Genomic DNA, 20,599 nt, shown 5'->3' on the forward strand with positions numbered 1-20,599 from the left:
GGGACGAATTTTGGATGAATTTTAGTTCCGCCTCACCGCCTAAAACGACTCTTCCACATCCGTGGAACACAAAATTATAACATCTCCACCTCTTTCTTCTTCCTCATTGTTTCCATCCGAGGACATCTTTACTCCCTTTCCGTTCCGTCCCATCCAGTCCTGTCCCTCTGCATATACCTTAGAGAAGAGAGAATCTTGGTCCGTCTTTTATAAGGTGGTGTGGAAATAAGTTATAATGCACATAGACGTTTGCAAATTACTAAATTTGCCGTGGTAAAAAGTAACCCGGTTTGTGGAAGATAAGGAGTTAAGACGGAAAGAGTGAGAGAAAAGGTAAAGGCAAGATGCTGCCACTAAAGCTGGTGCGCTCTCTTGTGTTTGGAGAAACCATCAACAACAACCCTCTCCTTCTTCCCCAACATCACGACGACGACGACGACGACAATGGCAGTCACAAACAAACGGGCGGCGGAGGAAGAAGCAGAAGCAGCAGCAAATCGAGAACCCCATTTCTCCTATTCCTCCCAACCAAAGAGATTGTCACTGACACTTACAGACTTGCCACCATAGCCAGAGACATGGGCATGGACTTGCATCCAACCCCATCTCTCTCCCACATCATTCTCTCCTTCCCGCCTCCGCCGCTGTCCTCCTCCTCATCTCCCTCTACAGCATCGCCGTCCTCATTTCCATCGTCGTGGTCCTCATCGTCGCTGTCGTCAACGTCTTTACCCGACGACGCGGTTCCCCTCCCCTTCCCCTGTCTCTCCGCCGCCCCAATTTCCCATCTTCGCGCATTTGTCAAGCTCTCCAAAGGCCTTTTCAAGCTGGTTTTTGTGCGCTCCGATTGCAAACCCAGTGAGGCAAATAACGTTGGCAGTCAAAGCAATTGGAATTGCAGCTCAATGTCGCTGTTTTCGCGGCTCACCGGTGACAGAATTGATACAATGGAAGGGTTTTCCCGGGCTTTGGCGGGACTGGGATGGACCCTTTTCAAGACCAAGGAAAACCCAGCAACGGATTCGAGGGACAGGAGAGTTTTCGGTGGCAGACCGGTGTATCTATTTAGAAAGGTGGATACAAACAGGGTTAGAGCTTGCGCGGTTGGGGAGTGTAGGATTCGGGAGTTGAGGCTGCCCCCACTGGATTTTAGGAATGCCCCTTTGAGGATTTTGCACTACATTCTTCTTATGACTGATGATATCTTCTATCTTGCATAAACAACAAAAAGGTGTGTCTTGCCACCTCTGACTGTTTTGTGTTTTGTTTCTTCATTTCGACGTCGGTTGTAATCTCCTTATACTTTGTGTGTAGTGATACTATGCTAAGATATTATCAGTGAATCATATATCTTTTTGGAGTTTTCTAGCCAATGTATGCCAACCGTTGCCTTGAATTGGATCGTTTTGGTGTTTTGAACGTATAAATGTCTAGGAAGGATGAGCCATCCTTGGCTCGCCCCGGAATCAAAACGAAAATTAAGTTTGCTTTTGTGTTATTGCAATAGGGAATTCAAGGATGACATCATTTGAAACTTACAAGCATCCGAACAGTGGTTTAAAATTTCTCATCATGTTTTTGGAAGGCAGATTGAATTGACACTAGTTTAAGCCTAAGGGTGATGGTGCAGCGGTTTAAAATTTCTTATGCATTGTGTTTTTTGGAAGGAAGATTGACTTGATTCTAGTTCATAGTTTAAGGGTGACAATGGTTAAATCATAGTTTTGGGAACAAATTGACATGAGACTAAAGCAGAAGGGGGTTATTTTATAATTTTTTATTTCGTTTATCCTGAGATTTGAAATATCATGAGTATACTTATTATTTCTAGTACCATGACTCTTGAGATGACTCTTGAGCCTGTGGATGCACAGTAATTTAAAAAAAAATATGGAAAAAGGAAGATGAAGAAAAACGTATGCTTGCTCACCCGATGTCTCTGGGGGTGGACTGATTGCAGCCATAATCAGTCCAACAATTGTAACTAGTTTACAACTTGAAGAACGTAAACCGAATGAAAATGAAAACCCATGAGAGCTGTTTAGGAAAATGGCCATGTTTGGCAAAAGAATACAAAGAGAACCCATCAGAGAAGTTCTTTCTTTTTCATTTTTCTTATTTTTGTCTCTTTGCTGCACTGGATCGGCTAAATTTTCATAGCTATCTCCTTCCCTCATCTTACTTTCTCTCACTAACTCTTTATCTCTCTTTCTAGGGATGTTCATGGCAGCTTGACCCTTCCTCTCTATGAAGGGTTACCAAAATTGGCCACCGTCTATTCCTTCAAAGATATGATTTTCTTCAAAGGTACCTATTTAACTTTTTCTTGAATCATCGGAAAATATGTTATGGGGGATTTTTTCAACTTTCCTTGCCATTTGTAATTATGAATTGGTGAGGGATCACTGAATTGAGTTTTTTATTTTTCAATTTTGTTTTAGTAAACCTCACCATTTTTAAATGATAGTTGTGATTGGGCGAGGTTTCAGTTATATGTATTTATCTTCTTGTAGACCTCACTATTTGTAAACTACTTATGCCATCATGTGGGTATCAAATTCTCTTCTTTCTGTTAGTAAAGGTTTTTAAGGATCTTTAAAATGTGGGATCCGTTTCTTAAAAACTAGGACTAGAAGTATGAAAATGGACTGAAATGAGAGGAAAACTGGGGCCATAATATTTGAACTCTCACTCTATGTGCTACAACGACTCTAAAATATTGTGGTACAATCATGTGGATGTGGGTATTCCAAACATGATGACATGTTATTGCTCATTAACCTACAAGTTGACAAATTTAGTATTGTAAAGATTAGGTGGTTAGGATAGGCCTGCGTGGTTCACTTCAATCGTAATGAGGTGTGTTCGCTGGTTTGGCTTTGTGGTTTTGTTTCAAGTGTGATTTAGTAAGTGGATGACATTTTGAAACCTGGAAGTTCCATGAGTAGGTATTACAAACTTTCCTTCTTATTTTTACTAAAGAACATGTGACATTGGAACCATCCAAAGGGGAAAATGGGGGAAGAGTCGTTGATGAGAACGGGTAGGACTAGGAGGGGGTTATCGAGAAAATAGCCTGAAATAAGTAGGAACGTGTAAGTGGATAAGAGTGGTGGGTAAATATAATAGTATGTGATGAGGTGCCCTAATTCTGATTATGGGGTTAGCAAGTGACCACATTAGTAAAGTTAATAGAAGTCAGAATTTTTACTCTCTTCGGACATTGGGATAAAATTTTCTGGAGGAACACAACTTTAGATTGTACGGATCAAATACAGTAGTGGTCATAATTCAAGGTCTATCAATGTAACTTAGCTAAATAAATATGAAGTTCACATTTTTTATTACAAAGAAACCGTACGTATCATAAAAATTAACAAACATATGAAAGAATTGTTGTTAGACTCTGAAGTACAACATGTTGATGTCTATGTCTTCCAGAAGCCTATGCTGAGGAGGAAACTTGGGCAAGCAATTAGCAATGTTTGTAGCGGTTTCTAGATATAAGGAAAATTTAGTGAGCAGCTTATTGTTTCCGTCTTTAGATGACTTTCCCTGTGTAGCATTGTCCCCATGGGTGGGCAAACTATCGACATCGAAGTTGAAGTTGGTCTTCCCTATTAGGTCTTGAAGTGCCTTCTTCTTGTAAGTCCAACTTCCACTTCTCAAACTGAAGTTATATAAAGGAAGAAAACGTTGACCATACATAGCTATGAACTCCAGCGCAGCTAAAATGGACTCCAGTTCATCGTTTGACATGCAGTAGGGAAAGCTGATTCTAGTCCACCCTGGTTTCACTCCGAGATAGCCCTGTACATAATTTTCTTAGAACCCATAGTAATCTTAAACTCTGTGTTAAACGTTGAACATTGTAAGAAAATGTTTCGTTTCGGTTATGTTTGCCGAATTGGGTATTTTGACCATACATCAGGCTGTGCAATTTAGATTTACATTCTGTCGCCATAAGTCTGGCAAGAGAACATTACCGGAGCATTGAAAACTTAGTGTGGTAGGAGAAGTTGAAGATGAATGGGATTAGGAATTACCTTCTGAATGGCAGATCTATAGGCATGTGAAAGAGTGTTATCAATTTTGAGGAGATTGTGACCATAGGGTGCAGCACAATCGCAGCCACCTCGAGCCTGAATACCGAATAGATCATTGAGTAGAGCTGCGACGAAGCCCCCATGAAGGGGCTTGCCTCTGCTGTTTCCTGTCTCTCCCCACATGTAGAGCCCTTGGTCAGCTCCCTCTCTGCCAATATCTGTTTTTGTGGCAGCCTTTGAGCAATTGGTCGTAGAATAAACGAGGAAGGACAAAATGGCTAGTCTTTGGGCGCTCGTATTTCCTAAAATCCATATGTTTTGGTTAGGGAGAAGCCTCTCTAGTGCCCTTTTAACATGGAGTTGCTCTTGCTTTTCAATGATTTGATAACCAATGTATTCCTTCACCCAGAAAGCCAAGGCTGCTCTAATTGTTTGGATGATTTGAGGAGTACCGCCGTTTTCCCTCTCTTCTATGTCCTCGCAGTACACTGTGTCCTGCATTTGTCACATAATATATGAACTTGCACATATGATAAAACTACAACATATGTGATGTTAGTTGCCATTAAACCGCTCTGTTAGAGAAAATCTCGAGTTCAAATCTCATGCCCTTTAATTTGAATGGTCACATGAATGATAGAATTGGTTTAATAAATGCCTGAACACAACATTTCTTTTTTAATTTTTGTTAATAATGATTGTCATTGATAATGTATGAATGTAATATTAAGAGAAAATTGGAATATTGGTTTTTGAATTTTAACCTAATTGGACTGTGAGTATTAAGACTTGAACTTGTTACAATGTGGAGCGATGATCTCTTCCGGTAACTCTGTTCGAACTCATGTTCTTAGTTTTTCCTTTTAACCTTTTATTTTAGATGAAAATTCTAATGGTGTTACCTAGGAGGACTGTTGCTACATGAATCAATGCTCCAATTATCAGTAACATTAATTAAGACATAGCTGTAAATTAATGACATAATGAAAAATTAAACAATCATAAAGCAGCAGAAGGACATTGCTTTGTTTGTGTGGTGCCAAGATGACCAAGTCAGATGCTATGAATCTAGAACCAGATCACATGATTTTCGTTATTAATTGACAATTAATCCTAACTTTTGGCAAAACCAAAAATTAGTACTTGGATTAAGGAATACCTCAGGATTGAAGCCATTGACGTAAGCAACAGTCCCACCTCCACAAGTTGATGGGGGAAAAGACTTGAGCCGATACAGTGCCTTGCTCATCACAAGTATGCCTGGGGTTCCGGGCCCACCTACAAACTTGTGTGGGCTCAGGAAAATACCATCGTACCCGTCTATCTGTCCACTCCTCATCTCAATTTCCACATACGGCCCACTGTATTTTGTCGCACACCGAATCAATACCAACACGATAAAAACTCAGTTTAATTAAATAACAACAGGTATCAGTATACCAACATCGCTTGTATACGAACAAAATTAATTTAATTAATTCGACCACTTTTTTTGTACAATTTAATTTAACCAATTTTTTTTTCAATTTAATTAATTAAGAACAAAATTAATTCAATTAATTTGACCAATTTTTTGTTTAATTTAATTAAATAAGAACAAGTAGCAGTTTACCAAACTAGTTGATAAAAAATCATAAAAATAAAAAAAATTGCAGTTTTTAGTTGTAATGTCCAAAGGTTCTACTTGCATTTGACTTTATATTTTTAACAAAGGCATTGAGGTTCTTCTGCGATCGATTCATCTCTCCTGATATGGCTTGTATGCAAAAACAAGATGAAAGAAAACGAGTGGTGGGGTGTAGTCGGTTTACCTTGCTGCGAAATCAAAGCATGCAAAGCCGCCATATTGATGAAGAAGTTGAGCGATTGCTCGTGTATCCGAATAAATTCCGGTCACATTGCTACAAGCCGAGAAGGAACCCAAAATCGGGCGGTTGGAGTACTTGTATGACTCGAGTTGTAGTCTAAGAGCCTCCATGTCCAACAAGCCATCCTCGTCCAGACCGATCTCGATCACTTGAGCTAAGCTTTGCCGCCACGAGAGGAGGTTCGAGTGGTGCTCGTAAGGGCCGACGAAAACCAACCACCTCTCTTCCATGCCTATTAAATCACTGCCCAGCATTCTATCTCTTAGGGTTGATGGCACGGCAATGCCCATCACTTCTTGGAGCCTTTTGATTGCTGAGGTAGTGCCTTGGCCGCACAGCAAGAGTGCATCATCCGCTCCAACCCCTAAGCATTTCTTCAAGTACTTGACTGCTTCTCCCACCATTTTCGTCGTCCGGTTTCCGACGAAGCTGTCACAGGTGTGAGTATTCCCTTTAACATGTCAACACACACGTTCATTTAGTAGATTTGTTCTTGAGATCAACCAACTACTCGTAACATTTGATACAATACAGAGTTAATATACGTACCGTAAAAGGGAAGGACATTTTTGACGATGAAGTTTTCGATGTAGAGAAGAGAGCGTCCGGAGGCAGTGTGATCGGCGTAGATGAGTCTTCGTCTCCCGAAAGGAGAACTGAATTCTGCAGCAGCACCGACGACTTGAGAGCGTAGCCAAGACAGCCTTAGCTGCTCGGACTCGCTCTTTGGCACCTCCTCCATCTCAAGTGTTGCACAGAACGACGATTCTCCGCCGCGGTCGCAGTCGTCATAAGGTGATGAATCTGATGATTGATGATCAGGAGAAGCTGATGTCGTACCAGTGCTGCTGATGATTGCTGTTGGGGAAGGGGAGTATTGGGTTTCTCTTAAAATGGGTTCCTCCAAATATTCAAATTCCATATGTTAGTTAGCAAAGATTAACGAAAGGAAGAATTTATGAACAAGAAGAACAATGAGTTGGAAGGAACATGTCATACATACAAACATACATACATACATATATATATATATATATATATATATATATAATATAAAGAAGTTATGAGTATTCCGGTGGGTTTGCAATTGTATTGATAAAGTAGATAGATAATGCGGCACCCGCATTGCATAAAACCAATGGGACCTATTAAATTCGATTCAAATATTGTGCCTTTTTCTTGCTGCCGCTGTCTTTGTGGAAGGTTCAACGCATTTGGATTGGATTTTACGCGGTTCTCATGCCAACAGTAAGTAAAATCCGAGTCTCTGACGTCATTTTGGTTCCATACAAAACCACGGCTTACCTTTTCATTTTTTATTTATAAACAATATTTTACACTAAATTCATTTCCAACAGCAGGAAAGAGCTTGCAACGTGACTAAGTATACGTGTGCAACTTTTTCTAGAAATAAAAAACAATCTAACTGTTTGAACTAAAAAATAAGGTTATTACTTAGTACCATGGTTTAGTGATATTCCTCTTCATTTATAAGTGAGAGAGGTTTTAGGCTCCATTCTCGCCAAAAACGAATTCGAACCACATCATTGCTAGTCTATTGTGAGATTAAGTTTACCTTCTCTTATTAATGTTGGTAGTATCGCTTGTTTAAAAAAAATGATGTCGGCCATTTTATGTTGGGTCAATAATCACTTACTAACCTAAACAACTTTGGGCCTTCGTTTAAAGAAAAAATAAACAGTGCCTCGGCCCAAACAGCTTTTGCTTTTTTATTTGAATTATTGAGCATGCTTTCACAAGGGGAAATACTTTGGACAATGCTCTGGTGAAAATTTTGATTCTGACTAGAGACAGAAATCTTTATTCTTCTTCAAGTATGTTATTTAATTAAATTTAATTGTTGAATTTTGTTGGAACCCCAGTCCCACATCGGACAGAGGGAGAAGAAAAGAGTGCTTTAAATAGAAATACCCCTCTCTAACTAACATCGAGGCCTTTTGTGATAAAACTCCACACCTGAGGATTGTGCAGGTGGTTAAGTGGGGACAGTATCGGTGTTGTTAGAGTGGGCCCTCGGCCCGTCGACCTAAAAATTTCCACATGGTATCAGAGCCAGGAGGCGGGCCCGTACTGCCACGTGATTGGGTGGGTCCCCGTTGGGCCCGCGTGATTGTCCACGTAGGCCAAAGATGCCACGTGTTTGGGTGGGTCCCCATTGGCCCCGCGTGATTGGGTGAGTCCTGACATGGCTCCACGTGGTTGCCGATGTGTGAAAATTCACGTGTGACCCATAAGTGGGGTCTCACGTGCGGGGGAGTGTTGGAACCCCAGTCCCACATCGGACAGAGGGAGAAGAAAAGAGTGCTTTAAATAGAAATACCCCTCTCTAACTAACATCAAGGCCTTTTGTGATAAAACCCCACACCTGAGGATTGTGCAGGTGGTTAAGTGGGGACAATATCGGTGTTGTTAGAGTGGGCCCTCGGCCCGTCGACCTGAAAATTTCCACAAATTTAAATATAAGGATGATCATAGATTATATAATTTGAGTTATGTGAATTGGTTGATATTAAAAATGAGAATATGATTTGATGCTTGTATATGTTTTGTTTTCGGTTTTTTTTTTTTTTTTTTTCAGATTTAATTAAATTGAGCTTGCATGCCTCCTTCCTCTTATTATTCTTGGAGTTGTAATTTTCTATTACCCTGTTTCTGTAACTCTCATTCGTTTAGTATTTTATTTTTTGAACAAACGATATTATTTATGTTAAAGAGAAATACCACTAGACCGTAGTATTAAATGACTAATCCTTTAGTATTAGGTTTCTATTATGATGTATATATTTAGGATAGTTTATGAAGAAAAAAGAAATTAAGATGATCCCAAAAAGACTCCCACCTGCCTCAACCTTTCGACTAAATTGTGTGGCTCGTAATTTAATCAATTAAGTCCATAATTAACTCTTTAATCTATATGATGTGATATCATTGAATTATTGCTTTTAATTTCTGTTTAAGAATGCACAAAACTAGTAACAAAATCCTCGCTAAATAATTATTTAATTGCAAAGGCAATTAAGAAATGATTTGTGCCATATTAGCACACTAATAACATAATTGACGAAATCTAAACAAAAAAAACCAAATGGATCGAAGTCGAAATTGACGGACCAACAGAGGAGGCCAATTTGAGGGAAGAGGATCCTCGCCGTATCCATTTTGTGGGAATCCACATCTTAACCGTTCATCGTACATCGTGCGATCAGTTTTCGTTAAATACTATCTGTATTTAGTTTTAAATAAAAAAATTAAACAATTTCTGACCGTACGATGTACGATGAAAGATTAAAATATGAGAATTCCTAAGACCCTACAATTTAGATCCGGATGCGATCCAAATCCCAATTTGAGAGACCTCCCGTTAACTATTTTCTCTTTGTATTCTACAAGGGAAACTTGAAGTAAACGAGAAAGTTGGTGTTGAATAGTGTCTGATGTGGGGACAGGTGGCAGCAAATATAATGAAGGGGACACTGAAACTTCTGGGACAAATCACAACCAGTCCCTTCCCTTCAGTGTCCAGTCCTGCGATCTCAGGTCAGCTATCTTTTCCGACGGCTTTGCACTCTACTCTTGCATTTCGCTTTCCCAATACCAAACCCTAAATCCCTCCCACTGTTTCGTTCTCAACCATCAATCCAATCCAACCCAATCCAATCCCCTTCGCCTTCAGGCTTCCGGTGCCGTACACCTCAATTCCAATTCCAATCCTATCCTATCTCCCTCTTGCTTGCTCGCTCTTTCTTCAACAATCGAACACACAAACACTTAATATCTGCGCTCCGCTTCTTCAGTCTAGTGCGGCGGCGGCAACAAAATTGAAAGGAGCAATGTAAGCACCCCTCATCGATTTTGCTTGTCAATTTCTTTCCGCATCTACTTAATTCTCTGAATTATACATTGTTATAGGGTTTTGATTTTCTATTAATAGGGGTTTGATTTTTCAATGCATTGCGATATGAGGCTCTGTGAATTGAAGTTTAGTTTAGCAAAATTGTAGCTTATCCATTTAAATCCAATCCAATCCTCTATACCAAACGAGGCCTTAATATGGGTGTGGGATGTCATGTTAGTGGTTGTCCTGCTGTAATAGTTTCTTTTTCTATTATTTGGTTTATAATTCTTAAACGATTTCCTGTTTACATTTTAGGTTTGTGGTTTCTTCACATTGTATATGTTCATATAACAACTTAGGTTTGTGATTTTACAGTTATTATCCTAGCATGCTTTTATCTTATGTTGTTAATTATAACTTGGTCGTCGACATGCCTCTCTGACATATTTCCCATGCACTGCTGTTTTTGCTTGTCAGTGGATCTAACCATAACAGGGTCTATAATGACTCTACATGGGAGCAATGTTTAGATTAAGTCTTATTAGAGGCTACAAGGAGATGCAGAGTTCATGTTTCCGGCTTTTTTAATCTCTTTACCGGCCCTTGTATTATGTTTGGAGGGTTAGCTTCCTTTTACAGCTGGAACTGAACTTTTGTTACCTGCCATTATTCTATGGAACGGCAGTTCTTGCCTTATGTTTCTTATGATTGTACACTTGATGTAATGACCTGGATGTCGGAATTATACCAAAATAGAGAGGTTCAATAACTCAGTTGCACAAATTGCCATCTTGAAATTAAACCTCTAACACTTGATGGGCAAGGAAAGCTTATCGGAAGCTAGCATTGTAGCCTGTGAGGACGATGGCTCACCTGGACATAGTGATGATATTGGTACTCAAGCACGCCATAGTCTTGACAACGAGGCCAGCTTGCTAACTTGTCGCGTGTGCCATTGTGCTGAATCGGACAAAAGGGGAGATGCAGCGTTAGGGTTTTTGGGTATTGTTCCTCCTTTACAAGAAGCATGTATAAGCAACGGGGAAGTAAAACCTCACAGTACGCTAGTCCCTAAAGATGCTGAATGTGATATTTCCGCCCAGAAAAATGTTGGAAAAGAATCTGGTTTTTTGGAGTTTATAAGCCCTGATGGAGAGGTTTTCATATGTAGTGCTGATTTAGAGACTGGTTCATGTCGCCATGAAGACATGTTAGTTGAGCTTGGTTGCTCTTGCAAAAATGACCTTGCTCTGGTACACTACGCTTGTGCACTCAAATGGTTTGTCAACCATGGATCCACTGTTTGTGAAATCTGCGGACGTGTTGCAAAAAATATCAGAACTTCAGACTTCAAAAAGGTTATGGTCTCCTTAAAGGAGTATGAAACATTGAGGGAAAGAACTGCTAGGGGGGAAGCCGATGCCGCACAGGTCAATACATGTGCAGGTATAGATCCTGACGCTGTAGCTGCTATCAGAAGGCAACGACTGAGTGAAATTTCGCTGTGGTTTACTCCATATGGTAATAGTAGCAATAACAATAATACAGATAGCAATTCTGTTGAAATTTCACAAGTTGCATCGGAACAACCTTTGAATCCTGTCATTGTTCCTGCTGAAAATCCTGCAACCAAATGGGCTGTGGAAGGTACTGGAATTCTGCTTGCTACAGGGCTTCTTACTGTTACTCTTGCATGGCTTATAGCTCCTCGTGTTGGGAAGGTACGTTAGATTTGGTGTCATTCAATTATCAAAAAATGGTGCAGATAGGAATTTTTTCCCTTTAAATTCTGCAAGCTTTGTGGGGAAATTAATTTATTGGACCATTGACTGATCTTTACATGCTAGTCAAATTTGAATTTTTTCAGACATTAAGAATTTTTTTTTTGTCCTGAGAAGAAACGATAGAATTTTATTAAAACAATGGAAGGAATTACAACAAATGGATAAGAAATCCACCAACTAGCAAAACTAGTTGATTGTCTGTTTTCATTTCTTTTTTATTCTTCTATGGTGAACCATAATTCTAAGCGTTGTGATTGGTTTGCGAGGCCTATTTTCTCTAGTATTCCTAGGTGGTCTAGGAGTAGAATTAGTAAAGAAAGAGTACTATCCTAGTTTTACTAGGTTTAACCACCTAGTCTTCTTTTCAAAAAATGAAAAGATATGTAACCCCACGGCCTATGTGATATAATTAGGCTGTTTCTGAGAGCACATTGTCATGCAAAATACGTATTGAGAGGTATGGTGTGAGAGAGGGATTGTTAGCACGGCTTTGGGGTTTTAGCTAGGGTTCAACTAGTGCTTGTAATCTGTGCTATTCTTCTTCTCAAGGGATCACATGGGGAAGTTGGCAAAGTTAGCCGAACCTCAACAACAATTATTTGTGTGTTGTGTGTGTTTGTTTCATTTGAGTTCATATTATTCTGCAATATCGCATATTTAGCTTCCTAGGGTTTGTGTTTCATCACAGAACAACATTACCAAGATCTTAAAGGTTAAGAGAAATTATGGATCACCTTCATAATTTTTAGAATATATGTGATCTTTGGGACAAAATTTTGTTTTTTGAGGTATGGATTCGGTGCTCAAAGATTGAGTTTCAGCTTGAGACTGTGTAAGGAATGGTATGTCTTGATGCACAAAACCAGAGGTCTTGGAACAACGTAAATCCGACCGTGAATCTGCAAGAAATGTAAATAACACAAGGTGTATCGTGGTTCACCCCAAGGTTTGGGCTACGTCCACACTGATATTGTATTTCTGAGGGAGAGAGAGCTTTGAGAGGGGGTGAGAGGGCCTAGGGATTGGCCTCCTCTAATTGTGAGGGTGATGAGTCATTTTATAGAATAAGGGCTCCTCACTTATTACATATTTGCCCATTCCTTTATTATATAATTACATTTGAGTCTTCCGAGTATTTATACGAGATATAAATACGGAGGCTCTAAGTATGGTATAAACAGTAGTCCCCCAAGTCTTCAGTCAAGAGTCTTTGGGCTGGAGACTTGAAATTCAGTCCATGTGTGGGCCGAAGTAATTAGATGTCGTCTTGAACTGGTACTTGATATGAGGCGGTGCTTAAAGTGAAACGATGCTCAACTATAAGTAGCACATGTTGCAAGGCTGCTCGGCTTGTGGTTTATGTTGCCTTGGTTAGCTCGGCTTGTGGCGCTTGAAGGTGAGAGGGTCCTTTTTATAGAATAAGGGCTCGCTCCTCAATACATAAATGATGGGCTAGAGTTGATGCTCGCGGTGAGGCGGTTGCTCAGTAGGCAGCGATGCTCTCTAATGGTGGTGAGGGAGTCCTTTTTATAGAATAAGGGCTCGCTCCTCAATACATAAGTGATGGGTTAGGAGTGATGCTCACGGCGAGGCGGTTGCTCAGCTGGCGGCGTTGCTCTCTAATGAAGGTGAGGGAGTCTCTTTTATAAAATAAGGGCTCGCTCCTCAGTACATGAATAATGGGTGCTCTCTAATGAAAGTGAGGGAGTCCCTTTTATAGAATAAGGGTTCGCTCTTTAATACATAAATAATAGGCTAAGTCCTCCAAGTATTTTTCATGAGGCCCAGTTGAGGCCCAATATATGGTACATAATGTAGTCCCCCAAGTCTTCGGTCAATAGAGTATGTTGGCTGGAGACTTCAAATTAAATCCATGTATGGGCCGAAGTGACGGTTGTTCGGAGGCGGTATTTGTATACCCCACGCTGAAGCTTTGTAGGTGAAGCTTTGCAAGTGAAGCTTTGAAGTTAGAGCTCTGTAAATGAAGCTTTCGAAGCTGGAGCTTTTGTAAATGAAGCTTTTGAAGCTAGAGCTCTGTAAATGAAGCTTTTGAAGCTAGAGCTCTGTAAATGAAGCTCATAAATGTTTATGTTGATTGACATGAGTGATGCTTATAGATGTTAACGTGAGTGATGCTCATGAATGTTAACATGAGTGATGCTCATAAATGTTGACATTAATGATGGTCATGAATGTTTATGTATGATTGTCATGAGTGATACTCATGAATGTTTATGTATGAATGACATGAGTAATGCTCATGTATAATTTGGAGTACTGAGCGTACTTTTGATCACCTTGTCGGTGGCATGAAGGAGAGTACGAGTTGTACATTTCATCACCTGGTTGGTGGCATAAATGGCTAGTTGCCAAATGATATTAGAGTACGGGTTGTACATTTCATCACCTGGTTGGTGGCATGAATGGCTAGTTGCCAAATGCTATTAGAGTACAGGTTGTACATTTCATCACCTGGTTGGTAGTAATAGCGGGAGGTTGCCGAATAATTTTGGGGTACTGGGCATACTTTTGATAACCTGGTTGGTGGTAATAGCGGCAAGTTGCCGAATAATTGTGGAGTACTAGGCGTACTTTTGATCACCTGGTTGGTGCTATTTTGGGCTTATGGGCCTTCGTCCTCCACACAACATTCCAGCCCATTTATTTTGGGCTTTGCCGTTTATTATTATTATTATTACTATTACTATTACTATTACCCTCTGATGGGGTTTATACAGATGTCTCCGAAAGATAAGAAAAATAAATTACATGTTTTCAGCATGTTGATGGGCATCTTTTGGTCCAACAGAAAGTGGAGACGGGGAAACTTGGTGGGCATCTTCTTATCTATAATCATGTTATCCCGTGGGATAGTGGAATAGTGGAGCATCTTCTTTTCGACTTTTCCTTTTCTGCTTTCTTTTGCTTTTACTTTTTCTTTTCTGTTTTTGTTTCTTTTCCTGTAGCTTTACTAGTAGTCTCCCTTTTCTTTTTCTTTCTCTTTTGCGTTGTCCCCCATGTGTTCCCCCATGATTCTCCTCGCTGGCCTCCACATGCATGCTAGTAATCCAGACTCTTGTCAAAATCAACAGGTCCAATCATTTCAGCCACCCCACCGAACTGAGCATTAGCATTCACCGAAAAGAAGAGGAAAAATTGGGCAGCTATCATGCATCTCCTTAGCTTCACGATATGCAGCTTCCAACTTTTTGTTACAGTTTGGCGTGCTGGCCCAGACACCATATTTGATGCTCTTGTGAACATTATCTTCACTGTATGACTTGATAATGAAGAACTTAGCATCTTTGTACTCTGTTACAAAATCAGTCCTGTTGAACGATTCATCAAGGACCTTGTTTGTAGAAGCATTATGTTTGGTGTTCTCCACAGAGCTATCAGCCATGATTTGACTCTTTGGCTTTGAGGCCCTCGGGCTCCGATTCTGCTCATAAAGAATACCAAGGGGGGTATTGCAACTGCATATAGGACCGCTGCCCCTCACATGCCGCTTGCTATTTTCTAATGATAGAAAGCCACGATTGTTAGCTCCAAAGCTAGAAAACGATGCACTTCCAAGGCCAGATCCCTGATTATAACCACTGGCATGTAGCCTCTGTTATAAGACTTCGAGATTGACTAGCATCTCAGCACTAACTTCACCAGTGAAGGCACCACCCTTCTTGACCTAGCAGTTTTGTGCCGCGACATGGAAATCGGGCCTCAACAAACTCTTCCCTACTGGAATAAACACATACGGTGGGCTAACCACAAACTCCACAACGTCTTGCGATGGAACTTGTCCCTTGTTCAGTATGTTGACGATCTTCTTCACCTCATCGAAGGTTCCATTGCATTTCCAGTTGGCGCTGACGAAGAACTTCCTGCCCATTTTTCTCGATAATCTCGAAATCGCATAGCGGATAATGTAAAAACTGTGTTGTGAGCCTTCGGATTTTTAGGGTCCTCCAATCGTCGTCCGCCGGCCAAGACCTTTGCTGCTTGGCAGAGGCAGAGCCAGATCGGTCACCAACCTTTCCCGTTGCCTCTCTTCTTCCAGCGTCGGGACCCTCCAAACCCATCAGCCCAAAATCCATCTCAATAATCAGGCATGAGGTGGCTAATCTTCCCTTCTTCCAGCGCTATCTTCCGCTCTGTAATTTTCAACCAAAATGCAGATGTCGATAAAATTAAGCACCAAGCTCGTGAAACCACTTCCCAATCCGATGCCGACGATGGCCAGAACCGAAAGCCCCTTGCTTTTCAGCGGTGGCAAAGGGTACCCATAAAGCTCTTTGTTTCCCTCAAACGATGTCGCATCGAATCTCGGCAGGTTCCCACTCCGATTGCCCAGCGAGATCGGAATCGGACCTGCGAGCTTGTTGTTGGAGACGTCGAAGGCGGAGAGGTGGACGAGAAGGTCCAATTGCTGGGGAATGGGGTCGGTGGGGAAGTTGGAAGAGAGGTCGAGGGCCTGGAGGTTGGTGCAGTTGGCGAGTAAGGGGGAGATGGAGCTGCGGAGGGAGAGGAGAAGTAGAAGCAGTTCTAGCAGGAGTAGAAGCCGAAACCATCTAGGCAAAAACGTCAAGTTGTGGGAAACTTTGGTTGCGTTTGGTAAATTTGAAGGTTTGGGATTTTGGGTTTTGGAGAAAACAGAGAGAGAGAGAGATTGGTGCTTTGTTTGAAGAGGTGAAAGAGATCAGAAGCAAGAGAGAGGCAAAGAGAGTTTTGGTTGTCTCTTGAGTTTTTTGCAGATTCATGGCGGAGGTGAAAAATTGCGAGAGAACCGACATAACTTTTTGTGTCGATTCCCACAGACGGTGCCAAATGTTGATGCACAAAACGGGAGGTCTTGGAACAACGTAAATCCGACCGTGAATCTGCAAGAAATGTAAATAACACAAGATGTATCGTGGTTCACCCCAAGGTTTGGGCTACGTCCATACTGATATTGTATTTTGAGGGAGAGCTCTGAGAGTGAGAGCTTTGAGAGGCGGTGAGAGGGCCTAGGGATTGGCCTCCTCTAATTGTGAGGGTGAGGAGTCCTTTTATAGAATAAGGGCTCCTCATTTATTACATATTTGCCCCTTCCTTTATTACATAATTACATTTGAGTCCCTCGAGTATTTATACGAGATCTAAATACGGAGGCCCTAAGTATGGTATAAGCAGTATGTAATCAATCTGTTAAACTCTTTGAAAGTAAGCAGTAGAAGAAAGAGAGCGAGATTCAACAATGACAGGACTATGTATGGTTAAGGCTCATGTATGTTGTGGTTGAAGCTTGATAGGGAGAACCCTATAAGTTGGGTGATTCCCGCAAGCTGCTATTCTATCATATGTGAAAACCGTAATAATGGAATGGAAGGAGCTGTGTACTAATATTTATTTAGACTTTGGCTGATACCAAGTTTCTAAAAGATGTTAGGCGCTAGTCAGGCGTCTGGCTAGGGACACCTAGGCGGACTAGGCAGATTTAAGTAAATTTATTATATATCGTATAAATAAGTGTATTCTTATACTTAAAAAGTACACATTTGCATTGGGATACATAAATCTTGAAAAATAGGATGATATATAGATAATAAAGTATTAGAACCTAATGAAAACTTGAGGAACAAGCATATAATGTGTTTTCATCCAAGTATTCAACAAATCTCTTACAATTTAGTGAAAAAATTAAAAGCAAAATGAAAGATCTATTTTCGGTCTAAGTGAGAGTCGAGACCTAGCCAGGTGCCTATGCGGATTTAGGCAGGCTAGATGGGGATTTTTAGAACAGTGGTTTATATTGCTTAGGCTGTGTAGCGTTTATTGTACAGATCAAATTATGATTTGTAATCTTTTTCTAGTTACTTGCAGTCTTAAGTAGAATTATTGGATCTCGATTTCTCCTGAGTTCAATAGAATCTCCCTCTCCCTAATTTGGCTTGATTGGAAGGGGGCAGCCTTAAAAATTTTTATTAGGGTGTTTCCTTCTCGTTTGGAGCTGTTTGTGTTTATTCTGTTTTGTGTTCGGAGGTGGACCATTCTCTTTGTTCCTCGTTTTTCTTCTTTTTAATAATACAATCTTTCTTTTTTTTTTTAAATAAAACAAGTGCTTCCTAGGATAAAGTTCTCTTCATATCAAGTCAAAAGGGCCTTTAATCAACTTCCTCGTCTTTTCCTATTAAGGCATTCTTAGAAATAAATCATGTATTACACCATATAGTTTCCTTTAATCACCATCATTTATTTCATATTTGATAAACTCTAGTTTTTTGTGCAGAAAACTGCCAGAAGCGGTCTTCATATTCTCCTTGGAGGAATTTGTGCTTTGACAGTTGTGGTTTTCTTTCGCTTTGTAAGTAATTATACCTTTCTCGTTTTTCATTTTATCCTCCATTTATAATGTTTATTTGCATTGAATCTGGATGGTGCTCTATGTGTGGATTTCACTAGACATTATTAAAATGGACAAACCCTTATGGTTTACCTTCCTTCCCACCACCCTTCTTCCTCCCTCTTTTCCCCCATATAATTTCCCGTTATCTCAATCACAAAAAGTGAAAACTAAAAACGAACTCTATGTTGTGATTTCCTTGCCTTCAATCCTGTACTTGATTTGAATTGATATTCATAGGTTGAAGAAAGTTGTGTTATGCTTCGTTTTCAACTAATCATATACATTTGAGGGAATTTTGATTCTATCCAACATCTACCGGAATCATTATGGACCGAATGAGACCGTAATAATCATTTTGGTTTTATATGTTGCAGTTTGTGCTCACCAGGATCAAGTATGGACCTGCACGCTACTGGGCAATATTATTCGTTTTCTGGTTTCTAGTTTTTGGTATCTGGGCGTCACGGACACATGGTTCCCATACAACATAATTTTCTTGGATCTTTTTGTTTGTTTGTGTTTGTATTTGTTAAACCATTGTCTTCCAAAGAAACTCAGCACAACAGAATTTATATATTTCAGAGTTTATTTGTTAGCCTGTCTTTGATGGGTGCCTTTTCTGTACTTCAATTTTTCCTTTTTGAAGAACAAGACATCTGCAATTACATTACATGATGTAGCCAACAACAAAAGAAAATCGAACATCATGTAACATATAACATGGTCTCATGAACCCCATCAGATCTGATACAAAACTCCGGCGCCACAACAGTCATGCAAAGGCAGTGGTACTTCTGGATCATTTATATACGGTCGTGGCTGCTGTTGTGCGGCTTAGGCAGACAGAAGTGAGAGGTCTTAAATTCGAATGAAAACTGAGAAATGTCACGACCACATTGAAAGTAATGAAAATTGGTCAAGTGTGCCGCGCGTGGATGGGCTTGTATGTCTTTTTACTTGAGTCTATGAGCTCTGCGTGCCCAAGCTGTAGGATTAACCTAAAAACCACGCCACCAACAGAAACCAGAAATGAATGCCGAGACTGAGAGAGAGCGATTGAGGCGTCACGATTCTGTAAACCACACGATGTGATGGTTGAAGGTTGGATTCTATTTTTATTTAAAGAATGATTCCAACCATCAACAACCACATCATATGATGTACAGAGTGGTTTAAAATAAGTCTTCTAGCGACACCCCTTTTAGGTCGATTCGGAAGACACTAATCAAGCACAACAGAACCAACCAACATTCAACAATTTAACAAGAAATTGCAGTCATGTGATAACAAATAATAAGGAAACTAAGAAAGCATCCAAACTGAGAACAAGTGGCAAAACCTATATATATATGTGTGTATATTTCATGCTGGGAATTGGAAGAAACATTTAATTTAACATTTGGAAATGTTTACTGCAAAGCATTAGAAACAGAGTAAATAAAGTCCAAGAAGCCTGTCCCCTTAAGAATACCTTTCCCAGTCAAGAGTTCAAAATCTAACAACAACAGGAACCCAATCACTGCCGCCTTCCCGTTTATTATTTCATTCCTCCCCGTGAAGCCGAACGCCACTTCCATACCCTCATCCACCACCATTTTCACCTGACATCGCATACCACACGCGAACACGTTAACTTCGGACTAGACTACTGTGATTCGTCTGTAAGAAGGAATGGCTCGTTGCACTTGCACCGCAAGTTATTAATAAGAAGAAAAAGAAAAGTACCTCATCCACATTGACATCTGTGGCTGTAAAACCAGGTTGAGCCTTGCCACTGAAGACAATCTCGGCGGCAGCGGCAGCATCATCGGAAGCAGGGCCGAGGCTGATGTAAATGTTCTCTTCATCAGTTTTGACGGGGTAAACGAAAAGCGTCCGCAAAGCAGGTGTAAGAACTCTCAGCACGGGGTTTTTCGGATACCACTCCTTGATGCCTCCGGTGCGCAGATCAAATGTGCTATCAGTTGATGGGCAAACTATACACCCATCCTGCACCCACAACAGTTAACTCTTGATTCGTTATTCAATCAACTACAAAAATGTGCCAAGCGTATAATTGCTACCTACCTGGGTGAGCTTGGCATTGAGAAGGCCTTCGCTGTAAGCCCCTTCGGCAGGGGACCGATTCTCTATTGCATACACCTGATCCTTGTACCACAGCAACAGTATGGCCTCCCCATCCTGAATTATCACCCGCCGCTCCCCCCTTGGCAGCGCCGCCAGCGGCACCACCGGCACCCAGTTGTCTCCTCCTCCCCCTGACGCCGACCCTTCCTCCACGGACACCTCCATCGCCTTGCACCTCGTCGTCAGGACTACCCGAGAGGTAGGATGGTAATTCCCCACAGTAACAGATGATGATACGGGAATTGGATTAGCAGCAGCATGAGCATGGTAAAAGCTGTGCGGCGGTTTCTGGGAAGTGAGGAGGGGGCGGGCAGATGCAGATGCAGCAGGTGTAGGACGAGCACTAGGGTGGTAAATTCGGGGCAATGCCGGGGAAAAGGGTGAGGCAGTGGCCATGGAAGGAAGACTGGTAATGTTTGGGTAGAGGAAAGAGTGAGTAGCAGGAGAGGAGAGGAGAGGTGTGGAGGTGAGGGAGAGAAAGTGAAGGGTCAGCATCCTTCCGGACCCACGGCAAGTAGATATTGGATAATTCAAAG

The 20,599-nt window shown here is 40.9% G+C and overlaps 4 protein-coding genes across 4 annotated transcripts; 2 read left to right on the forward strand and 2 right to left on the reverse strand.

The window, feature by feature from the left end:
* Nucleotides 1-260: 260 nt before the first annotated feature.
* On the forward strand, nt 261-2,580 carry LOC126605918 (uncharacterized). Its single transcript, XM_050273373.1, has 2 exons — nt 261-1,231; nt 2,216-2,580. The coding sequence occupies exon 1, from the start codon at nt 345-347 to the stop codon at nt 1,218-1,220; it is 876 nt and encodes a 291-aa protein (XP_050129330.1). The 5' UTR covers nt 261-344; the 3' UTR covers nt 1,221-1,231; nt 2,216-2,580.
* A 701-nt stretch (nt 2,581-3,281) lies between these two features.
* LOC126605917 (uncharacterized) lies at nt 3,282-7,076 on the reverse strand. Its single transcript, XM_050273372.1, has 5 exons — nt 6,464-7,076; nt 5,858-6,365; nt 5,206-5,407; nt 4,047-4,541; nt 3,282-3,810 (listed from the first exon to the last, which is right to left on the reverse strand). The coding sequence occupies exons 1-5, from the start codon at nt 6,834-6,836 to the stop codon at nt 3,400-3,402; spliced, it is 1,989 nt and encodes a 662-aa protein (XP_050129329.1). The 5' UTR covers nt 6,837-7,076; the 3' UTR covers nt 3,282-3,399.
* Nucleotides 7,077-9,395: 2,319 nt separating this feature from the next.
* On the forward strand, nt 9,396-18,550 carry LOC126603607 (uncharacterized). The gene is made up of 4 exons (XM_050270522.1): nt 9,396-9,767; nt 10,248-11,491; nt 17,820-17,894; nt 18,311-18,550. The coding sequence occupies exons 2-4, from the start codon at nt 10,586-10,588 to the stop codon at nt 18,425-18,427; spliced, it is 1,098 nt and encodes a 365-aa protein (XP_050126479.1). The 5' UTR covers nt 9,396-9,767; nt 10,248-10,585; the 3' UTR covers nt 18,428-18,550.
* A 706-nt stretch (nt 18,551-19,256) lies between these two features.
* On the reverse strand, nt 19,257-20,599 carry LOC126603608 (uncharacterized). Its single transcript, XM_050270523.1, has 3 exons — nt 20,004-20,599; nt 19,662-19,925; nt 19,257-19,537 (listed from the first exon to the last, which is right to left on the reverse strand). The coding sequence occupies exons 1-3, from the start codon at nt 20,556-20,558 to the stop codon at nt 19,346-19,348; spliced, it is 1,011 nt and encodes a 336-aa protein (XP_050126480.1). The 5' UTR covers nt 20,559-20,599; the 3' UTR covers nt 19,257-19,345.

Source organism: Malus sylvestris, chromosome 15, assembly GCF_916048215.2.
Source record: "Malus sylvestris chromosome 15, drMalSylv7.2, whole genome shotgun sequence".
NCBI classification, from domain to species: Eukaryota; Viridiplantae; Streptophyta; class Magnoliopsida; order Rosales; family Rosaceae; genus Malus; species Malus sylvestris.